Source organism: Garra rufa, chromosome 10, assembly GCF_049309525.1.
Source record: "Garra rufa chromosome 10, GarRuf1.0, whole genome shotgun sequence".
NCBI classification, from domain to species: domain Eukaryota; kingdom Metazoa; phylum Chordata; class Actinopteri; order Cypriniformes; family Cyprinidae; genus Garra; species Garra rufa.
In genome coordinates, this window is record NC_133370.1 from 15,624,704 (window position 1) to 15,635,471 (window position 10,768).

A 10,768-nucleotide genomic window follows, 5' to 3' on the forward strand; every position below is an offset into this window, starting at 1 on the left:
AAATAAATGCAGGCATGGGGAGCAGAAGAGACGTTTTTATAAAAACCTTACTGTTCAAAAACTTTTGACTGGTAGTGTATAACTTATTGCTGTTGAGGAACACAACTGTGTGTCGAGATCAGTATGGACAATGATCTTAGTCATTTGAGAGTTTACTGAAGACAAAATTTCATTTTTTTCTAATCGTTTACTCTAATAATTCTACTATAATTCGCTTATACACATTTTTCTGTAAGTTTTTGAGTCTAGCTTCCAGTCTCGTCAGCGTCCAGCTATTTTTAGCTGTACAAAATAAGCTCCTTTTGATGCTTGTTATTGCAAATTGGTGTGTCTTACCATATTAATGTATTATCTTAATTATGAGCACATTGGTTTGTAGTACAAACAGTTTTACCATTTACTGCACGTTGATCAGAATACACTTTTAGAAGACAAAAACACTTTTTAGTCCATTTTGGCTGCCTTTTATTAATACTTGAATAGCTTGTGTCACACAATCTAAAAAAAAAGTCAGCAAAACCTCACAACTAAGGCAAAAAGATTTGACATGAGAGGACTTCTGAACACTGATCTAAGATAATAACAGTACAACATGAGAAAATTGCATTAAACAAAAAATATAATACAAGTGCAGAATGATTGCATTTCTTGTTGAGGTTCACTAATGCTCAAATTTCTCATCATAATCAAAACTACTGCATTTGGAAATAATACAAAGGTTCAGATTTTGTCGCACTTTAACACAAATCACTAGTAACATACATGGAAAAAAAAAAAAGTCACAGGACCAAAACTGAGTTTGGAAAAAAATAAGGTCCAAATAAAGTACAATAATCACGTAGGTTCTTTTCTGACAGCTTCAATGTGGAAAACAAACAAGTTGGGGTTTACAGTATATGCATTAACACCTCCAACAGTTGTAACAAAGACATTTTCAATTTATAACAGTGATTTTTCCATTTTTATTCATGCCTTAGATATTTACAACACTAACACTAAACCTTCACTCGGAAATCCAGTAAAATTCTGTTGTGTTCACTTATAAAAGACACATCCAGGCATGACCCAGAAACAGGAGGATTTTCCTTTATTTGACGGTGGCCGAGTTCTGGCTCTTGATCGAACACCAGGCCATGAAAATATCCCTGTTAAGAGAGTAAAGCCACATTAGCATGGGAATCTGATTATACAAAAACCAATATACAAAAAATTAAACATGCAGACAAAAAACAAACCTGCAGTGTGTGGCCACACATTCATTGCTGCAATACTCTTTATCCCAGTCTCGACTCTCCACAGCAGGGTTTGTACATCCAGCACGGACACAGAGATTCATAGAAGGAGCTGAAGAGGAGGCCTCATGAGCGACACTTACCTCCATCTCCATCTGAAAAAGGGATAAGACATCTCTGAAGGACTCTTTTGCACGTAGTGTTTGATCTTTTAATCTTTTCCTTTATGGCTGTTACAAACAGCTCTGTTAAAGAATTAGGTCACATCCAGAATAAAAAGTTCTTGGTAATTTACTCACCCCAATGTCATCCAAGACATTTGTGTCTTTCTTTTTTCACTTGAAAAGAAATTAAGGTTCTTGAGGAAAACATTCCAGGAAATTTCTCCATATAGTGGACTTCAGTGGGGATCAGCAGGTTGAAGGTCCAAAATGCAGTTTCAATGCAGCTTCAAAGGGGCTCTACATGATCCCAGCAAAGGAATAAATGTATGTATTTTTTTTTTTTTTTAAATGACTGATCGTTGAATTAGTTAAGCAGTGTAGAGCCCTTTGAAACAGCAATTTGGACCTTCAACACATTGTTCCCCTTTGAAGTCCACTATATGTAGAGAAATCCTGGAATACTCTCATCAAAAACCTTAATTTCTTTTCGACTGAAAAAAAGACATGAACCTTGGGGGGCATTGTTCTTCAAAATATCTTCTATTATGCTCCAAAAACAGAAAATAATTTATACAGTGATGTGTTACAGGGTTGTCATTCAGAAAGTTATACAGGGATGTGTTCTACAGAGGTAACTTCCTGATTAAGTACTATAGTATTGTTGATTGAAACATTGTTGAAGTAACTAGTGAGGACTGTGAAACTAGTAAAATGGTGGGTAAAAGAATATAGGACTGTCAGTAATAGGGCTGCCCCCTAATAGTCGACTAACCTTAAGTGGAAACGAGAAGAGGCTTGGTTGACCAAAATTTTATTAGTCGCAGTAATAAAAACGCAGTTTGTGACCGACTAAAATAGTAATATAGTACATCCAAATGCTCACCTATCAATCATGACCCTCAAATATAGCTGATCATCTGAAATATACAAGTAGTAGTAACTTTACATTGATGCTCAATCTAATGTTAACCTAAAAAACTGTGCGCTATTCAAGTGTCTGTGTGTCTGAATAGTAACCTGCTTACTGCACGACAGATGGATGCGCCGGTGCGGTCACTTGATGTTAAAATACTTATTTTTGGTCATACAGATAAAAGTAATACATCTTTTGAATCTGTGTGCACTCAGAATAACAACGAAACGTTGCGCTTTTGTAAAATAATGAAAGCAAACAGAATGCGCTTTCTACCTTCTCGGTATCTGTGAATTTAGGCGCAAAACTTTAAAACTTGGTGTATATTTGCCTTACAGACATGAAAAATATATCTATAGAGAGTGAAATGTTTTCAAATGAACCAATTCAAATAGTAAACAAATATTCTCAGTAGGGGTGGGCGATATGACCTAAAATTAATATCACGGTATTTTTCATCTTTTGAACGGTGACGGCATAATATCACGGTATTACTTTTTTTTGGTACATTTTGGGAGGAGTAGCCTGTCCTGTCCCTTTAGTATGTGAATAAAGTTACTATTTTTATAATATAATAAGTAAATGGTAGGTATCCTTATCAAAAAGAGACATGGGAGAGTATTATGCATTCTCAACATATTTATTTAGCAAAAAACCTAAAGATCTTACTTAGTGTACAACAAAACAAAAATTATTTCTTATTGAAATTTAATTTCTGCAATATTTAAAACCTTTAAATAACTGGGGGAAATTAACCCATGGCAACAGTTTAAAAGTAGACCAATTCTGTGGGGAAAAACGCGGACTTGGCAACCCTGCATCCAACACGAGCTGCACATGAGTACGAAATTTACGTCCGAGATTTTTGCACGTTAAAAAAAATACAGGTTATGTTAATCGAGTTTACACACTGCCTCTGAAACTTTCGTCCGTCATAAAAAAATTCGGATCGTGTTTGATTTTCTGCATTTTCGCATCCATAACAAGCATTTTGATAAGGATGGCGAATATGAGAAAACAAAACAAAAAAAATGCATACGAAAATCGGACTCAGTGTACAATGACCTTTAGATTTGAATGATCACGGGTCGAAAGTAAAGAGAGATGACAAAAATAGACTGGAGGATTTGCTGCAATCTTGTATCTATTATAAGATGTGCTGCTCCCTTTATACAGAGTGTGCGTTATCGCAAAATCGAAAGTAAAAGTAAACAGCGCGAGCACTCATTTAAAAGCGATTTATATACCCTGCATATTGAAAGTGCGAAAATTATATACAATATTAGAAGTCCGGCTCGTCCCGATCGACACTCCGACCCTGGTATAGGCTACAGGCCCGACCTTTCTTCACGATGTTTCACCAGTCGTTTAATGGCCACAGCCCTTTTACCTACCACCTGCAAAGCTGATACGAATATGTTTTACTTTTTTATTTACAACAAGATATATAGTATAAGGACAGGTATTCAGACCACAACTGAACGTTTGAAGAAAATGTAATTTGTAATAATGTTATTATTTAGAATGAGCTATTATTGATGTAAACAGGCCTGATAGTGGAAAAAATTCCTGAGCCTGAACTTTTTTTTCCCTTGCCCCCCGAGGTGAGTGGGGTGGAGGTACTATGTATGCGACGCACTTTTAACACATAACTTGTTGGTTCAGTTCAGTCAGATAAAGGTTTTTTTTTTTTTTACAAAAAAAGCTTATAGATTGGCATTTCAGCCTTTATCCCATTAAAATGAATAAATCAAGTATATAATGCATAACATTTATTTAAAACAATGTCCTAATTGTTTAGATTTTTAGAAAGCACATTAACTTCTTTCACATTTACAACTCTGTGTTTGCATAAAAAACATTGGTCGAGATTTGCAATAATCTGACCAAAAACAGCTAAAAATTTGGACGTGCAAATTAATTCTATGTCACGAGGGGGCGCTTTAGGAGCGCTGAAATATTACGGTTTCCCTAAGAATGGCTGAAAGCAAAGCAGCATTAACGCTGTTTTATCAGTCATGAAATGAAAATGCCAACGACACGTTTCTGAGGACAGTCGCTTCCCTTCAGATACATTCATATAAAGACAACAGTGCCGCGTTTTGACTTTGAAAGTGCAGTGAGCATATTTATTCAATGAAATCATTGCCTCTTAAAGTTTAATCCAGCTCTATCGCGATTCTCGTCTTTCCGTCCCCAACTGTAAGACCTCTTAAAATAATTGATCCTCTTCTTTTACTATTTAAAATATTTACCACTTTTTATGGCCTTAAATTTGATACAACTAAATTGAGTTTTAAGGACCCCATGAGCCCTCTACTTCAGGATAGCCGTCGGGCAGCCGGTCAAATAATGTTGGTAGCCCGACTGGAAAACCCAATAGCTCCGGGACGTCGGGCTAGCGATTTTGCGAGCCCTGTAAATATGCCTTTATCGAAATCCTTAATGTCTTCCCCTGGCTTCATAAACATATCCATGAATTACGGTTTGAGTTGCCAGTAGGAGACAATTGTACAGTATGGGAGCTAAAAACACCTTCGCGCATGGAGCATTGCCTTAACCTGTATCAATCTATTTGACAAAGACACAAGGCCCGCCCCTTCCCTACTTCTGATTGGCTCATCGGCTAGAATGTGACTTGTTTGAGTCGTTGAGCATCAAGCTGCTCTCTGACCTGCACATCTCAGAGAAATGACAGATCAATATCCGCGAACCTGATTTTTTTTTTTCCCCGCAGCCACAGTACGCCGGAAATCCGGCGTGGTGCCGGAACGCTATCACCCCTGTGTAAATGCAGCCGTTCGAGGCACATAATTGATTTATTACGGTATTGACGGTATTAGAAAATCCATGTCGTGGCGCAATGTCACACCGGTGATGACTATGACACCGGTGTACCGCCCACCTCTAATTCTCAGATGATGTAATCTGTATGAAACATGCATACAGGCGCATCACTACTGCAGAGATAACGAGTCAGTGTTGCCAAATTAATTTCTTAACCCGAAAACAAAAAAGCACTAGTTTATCAACAAATTATTAAAACGTTAATGCAGTCTCCTTGCTGTTATCCCCTGACACATTCGTAATTATTATATCTGCCGGTGCACTGTGGCGAGCTTTTTTGCGTGTGCTTGAGTGCTTATTAGGCTATGTAGGCAATTAAAGGCTCATTATTAAAATTTATATGGTTTATTAATAAACATGCGACTAATAGTCGACTAATGAACGACTACAAGTCGACCAGAAAAATCTTTAGTCGGGGGCAGCCCTAGCCATTAATGACGTCACACACAGGTGGTGGAACCACACAAGTTTGCAATCCTGTATGCAAATGTTAATTTGCACTATGGCTTCAGGAAACACAGAATGGTGAAACTATGACTGTACTTGGAAAATTAGCATTTTAAAGTGGACTATCCCTTTATTTACTGGAATAACAAACCTCTTCTGGCTCCTCTGTCACAGTCTCATCTGTCCCAGTGACCAGCTCCTCTCTGGGCTCTTCCACTTGCACCTCAACAGGGGCAGGATGCGCTGAGGCTGAGATAGTGGATGAGGCGATGACAGGATTGACACTTGTAGCTGTAGTAACAATAATTGGATTGGACAGGTCGGAGTGTAAAGAAGCAGGCACAATCTTTATCTGAAGAGGTGGAGGTGGTGTAGCCGTGACAGCTACAGAAATTCCTGCCCCTCCACGGGGCTTGGCCTGAAGAGGAGGCGGGGCTTGGGTTTGTACCATCTGCTGCAGACGTGGCGGCGGTGGGGTGCCCTGCATCTGCTGCAGAGGTGGAGGCTGTCGTCCAGCAGCGGCTGGCTGCACGGCTCGCACTCCGGCCGGAATCACCGTCACCATAGATGTGGGGATCTGGTGGATCTGAGAACCCCCATGTAGCATCTGTTTGGAGATGATGATTTTCGTGACAGTAGGGGTTGGGGTAGTGGTCGGGGGCTGGCCGATAGCCAAGGGTAGAGAGCCCGTGCGGGAACGGGTAGTGACTTGAGGCCCGTCGAGGATGATATTGGAGGCGCAGATGTTGGTGATAGTGTTCTGCTCAGGGATAGGCGTCAGCCGTGGACGGACAGGGGGAGCAGGAGCAGTAGTGATGGGTACGGGACAAGAAACAGAGGGAGGAGTGGAAGGAGCGCTATCCTCCACCTCAGTAGATGACTGATGAGAAACAAAGAAAAGTTAGAAATAAGACTGGAAACCAAAAATTCTCAGAGGAAGAACCAGAAACTATTTACTCACTTTTGAGAGTTGATTTGCTCTGTAGGCTGCTAGTGCTTTGAGATACTCTTTTTTGGCTGCCTCCGTTTTCCTTTTGTAAACCTGAAATATGCATAAAAACTCAAAATTACACAAAATGCATTTAGTTACGGTAATAAAGTTATATAAAATTAAATAAAATTATTATTTACAAATACAGTTCCTTCTTTTAAAAATTCTGAAGAATGCATTTTAGAAAATTAAAATGCAATTCCATTGTCAACTTCTTAAATAATGAGAATTAAAAAAACTTACTAACTGCCATTTCAATAATTAACCTTTAAGGGATAGTTCACCAAAAATGTAAATTCTATCATTAATTACTCACCCTCATGTCATTCCAAACCTGTAAGACCTTTGTTAATCATAACATTACAGTTGAACCACTGAAGTCACATGGACTATTAAAACAATTTCCTTACTACCTTTTTGGGCCTTGAACGTGTCAGTTGTGTTGCTTTCTATGTAGGGTCAGAAAGCTCTCAGATTTCATCAAAAATATCTTCATTTGATTTGAAACAACATGAGCGTGAGTAATTAATGTCAGAGTTTTCATTTTTGGGTGAACTATCCCTTTAAGTATATATTAGTCAATGGTGTGAGGTTAGGATGGGACAACCAGTTTGTCCAACCAATGGACATTCATTTATTTGAAATACACAACTTATGTAATATTTGAAAAATTATGTAACATTTTAATTACGTAATTTTTTGTTGCTACTGAAAAACTATACTCCACCTGTTTTTGCTCTTCTCCAAGGCTGTCCCACATGGACGCCACTATCTTTGACACCTCTCCGAATGTGGCATTAGGATTCTGGCCTTTAATGGCTGCCTGGGTGTCTCTGAAGAACAGAGCATAAGCTGACACCGGCTTCTGTGGTTCGTTAGGATCTTTTTTCTTTTTTCCTTTCTTGCCTCCGAGTGTTGCTCCCGTGTCCACTGTGGTCAGAGGCACCATGGCCGGTTTACCGCCCACCCTCCTCACCACAGCTGGAGGAGCAGAGGAGAGCTGGATGGAACCCGTCAAGTTGGGGATGTGTGAAATGATCGCCGGAGAGACTGAGGAGGAGTCCACCAGCATAGTTTTCTGAAACACAAATGAAGGTTACAAAATGGAAAAAGAGAAAATGTGACACCAATCAAGCCCCGTAACTGAAAGACTCACTTGTCTGAAGTCCTCCATGTCTTCATCCTGCAACGAGCCTGAAGGGGATGGTGTGGTTGACAGCGGTTGGTCAGGAGACTTTGACACACCAGCTCCACCACCAAGGCTGAGCCCTAACTGAGCACTTAGATCGGAATGATCTATGGTGGTGAGCTGGTTGTGTCCTAGGAGAGTGTGGTTCATGTCGTTTATTGGAACGTCGATAGTCATGGAGGAGGAACTATTGAAATGGGAGGCAACAGAATGTCCAAGATCCTATAAAAGAGTAAAAAATAGGACAGGAAGAGAAACTCATTATCTAGCGTTCTCAAGATCGGCAGCAATTCAAATGCCCATTCTTTTATAAATGATCGCTGATAAGAAAAGAAAAGCAAAGCTTACCACACCCAAAGTTGAGCTCAGTAGTGCACTTCCCCCTGCCTGGCTAATCACACCCATACTCAGGTGCTCCATGCCTTGAGATGATGGATTTATGAAAGCAGAGGCAAAAGAGGGATCATTTCCCCCTACCACAGGATTACTGGCAAGACTACTTCCAACTCCAGACGCACTTGAGCTCTCAGCCTGTTCGGCCAGCTCTCCAAAATGCGCCTCCACATCCTCTATGGTGAGCGCAGAATCTGGATCCAAGGATATCGGTGGGATTTCAAACTCTTCATCACCCAGACATGGTGTATGGAATGTTTTCTACAATAATAAAAATAAATAAATAACTAAAGCAAATAATTAACTATAAAATGGTACATAATTAAGAAAATACATAGGTAAATATAAAAATATGTTACATCAACATATATTTTTTTATATATATAGGCCATTCTACAGAATTGGTTCAAAGTCAGAGATGGAAACATATATTATGTATATTAAACTGTATAATATCCAAGATACACATTTCTAGTGTGCAGTTAATTCTCATATTGTATTTTCAGAAAGTTTTGTAAAAGTTTCCTCAAATTTGCTAACTACCGAAATACAGTAATATATAATTTAATAAGAAAGGTTATATTGGTATTAGAGGTTTTTGCTTACATCTTCCTTGTACATATATTTTTCTATTTTATTAAAAGTTTTCAGAGGTAAATCAATAACAATTACAATTTTAACAATATTTTAAGTGTGATTTATGAGATGTGTTGTATTTTGAATCCAAATTCCCAAAAAGTTGATCATACTGACTTTCCAGTTAAGGATTAATTAGTTTGAATCTACATTTCAAACCAAACACTTTCATAACATCTTGATAATTCAATATACTTTATTTTTGACAAAACATCCCATGTTTCTGTAGCGACCACATCACATACAGAATTTTAACTTTAAATTTTTCCTTTTGTCACTACTGAAACAATGATGACATGTTTCAGTAGTGACCGTTACAGTTGTGACAATTTTATGGGATAACACCCAAAAAAAAAAACAAAGATGTCAATACCGAAACTTCAACAAATGTTTCAGTCATGACTGTTTCGGTAGTGACAATTTTAGATACTTTTGAACCTAGCTCAAAGATACTAATCAGCACATGGTTAGCTAGCACAGTTCCGAACAGTTGTACACATATAAAAATTAAATGTTATGGAATAACTCCCAAATAAAGTGTGCTTAATTGCAGAAAAAAGGTGTTCAGAAGTGATGTTCCTTAAAGTTACACAGATTTTCAGACTTTTGAACACATTTACCTCCCAACTGCAAGTACCCACTAAATGATGATTTTAGATACATTAAGCTTTCTTGTATTTTAAATATTTTTGTAGCTTTCAATAGATGGATCTTAGTAAACATCTAGGACTTCAATACTTCTGTAAGCTTTTTAAATGTTTTTTTTTTCTCAGTTTGCACCAATTCTGTATGGCCCACACAGTTTTATAGAGAAAGAGTTTAGAATGCAGAATTTAGAATTCTAGAATTTAGAATACAGAACAGTTAGATTTGTGTAGCACTACCTCAGATGACCAGTGATGACCAGGTCCACTGATGGTAAGGTATGCATCACTGCCACCTGCGAACTAATAAACAGAGGTTAAAATATTGTTAATTGCGTGTATAGATCAACGTTACACTAAATGACTGCAATACTAAACCGATGCCAGATTTACCTTGTTCACTGAATCATATCCATTGTAAGACGAGCTATCCATGAACTCGGAATCAACATGTTGACCAGTCCCATCAGAGAGATCCGAGTAAAAATTCAAATCCATGAGGATAATATGAAGACTTGGATCTCCTGAATATCAGAGGAGCGGCTGAGCTTGTAATCCAAGAGCAACAAAAAACAAAACAAAAAATCAACAGGCCAAGTCATCTAAGAAAAAAAAATGCCATTCACCAAAAGAAAAGAACCGAGAAACACAGCACCATGTTCTCGGTATTGTCCAGCATATGGTATATATTACTGGATTGAAAAATGCCAAAAAATCTCATCAGACGATCAAACTCCCAGCGCAAGTATGACCAGATTTGTTTATAAATATAAGAAACGTTAATTAGAAGTGGTAGATATAAGCTTACCAATTCAACCAGCCAGCAGCAGCTAACGTTTACTGGCTAAATGGTGCTCGTTCACAGAGGGGATGCTGTTAAAGCCAACATGAGGTTTCATTCATATCACAGGCCTAGCGGAGCGAGACTTTCTGGAATTTCCTATATGTAATATCCAACGTCTCATTAAATAACACTTTAAACTGTATATTTTTAATACATATTTGAATTGGATGAACAGTTTTCTTTAGAGTTGCACTAGCAGACAGTTGCTGCAAGTGCTAAAAAATAGACCGATTCTATCGGTACTCTGCTACGTTTGTCTGTTTGCATTCACAAGTCGGATTAATCGCACTCCGATCATAGATTTACAATAAAAATATTTTTTATAAAATAAATTTAGTGAAACACCGTACGTTTAAATAACAGTTTCCTGTTTTAACTCTTCACTGTCTATTTACAATTCAATAGCCACCCGAATTACTTTCTACACCGCTGTTAAAATGCCACATGTCAGGCGATACTTTTTTCAGC

The 10,768-nt window shown here is 38.0% G+C and overlaps 1 protein-coding gene across 3 annotated transcripts; it reads right to left on the minus strand.

Moving 5' to 3' along the window:
* Positions 1–453: 453 nt before the first annotated feature.
* tox4a (TOX high mobility group box family member 4 a) lies at positions 454–10,531 on the minus strand. Of its 3 annotated transcripts, none has more exons than XM_073848157.1 (10): positions 10,265–10,531; positions 9,850–9,980; positions 9,697–9,759; positions 8,132–8,437; positions 7,751–8,005; positions 7,322–7,672; positions 6,565–6,645; positions 5,755–6,483; positions 1,236–1,387; positions 454–1,145 (listed from the first exon to the last, which is right to left on the minus strand). In XM_073848157.1, exons 2-10 carry the CDS (start codon positions 9,952–9,954, stop codon positions 1,088–1,090), a joined length of 2,100 nt encoding a protein of 699 aa, XP_073704258.1. In that variant the 5' UTR covers positions 9,955–9,980; positions 10,265–10,531; the 3' UTR covers positions 454–1,087. The 3 variants fall into 3 exon arrangements, with proteins under 3 accessions (XP_073704258.1, XP_073704257.1, XP_073704256.1); XM_073848156.1 differs by having other exon boundaries at positions 9,850–10,004; XM_073848155.1 differs by having other exon boundaries at positions 9,850–10,531.
* Positions 10,532–10,768: the final 237 nt, after the last annotated feature.

What these genes read in the sequence shown, in the direction of transcription:
- tox4a (XM_073848157.1), bottom strand. Translation starts at nt 9,954, where the DNA reads ATGGATTTGAATTTTTACTCGGATCTCTCTGATGGGACTGGTCAACAT. An exon ending in GTCATCACTGGTCATCTGAG is followed by an intron (nt 8,438 to 9,696) that starts GTAGTGCTACAC and finishes TTATTATTGTAG; the next exon opens with AAAACATTCCATACACCATG. An exon ending in ACATGGAGGACTTCAGACAA is followed by an intron (nt 7,673 to 7,750) that starts GTGAGTCTTTCA and finishes TTTGTGTTTCAG; the next exon opens with AAAACTATGCTGGTGGACTC.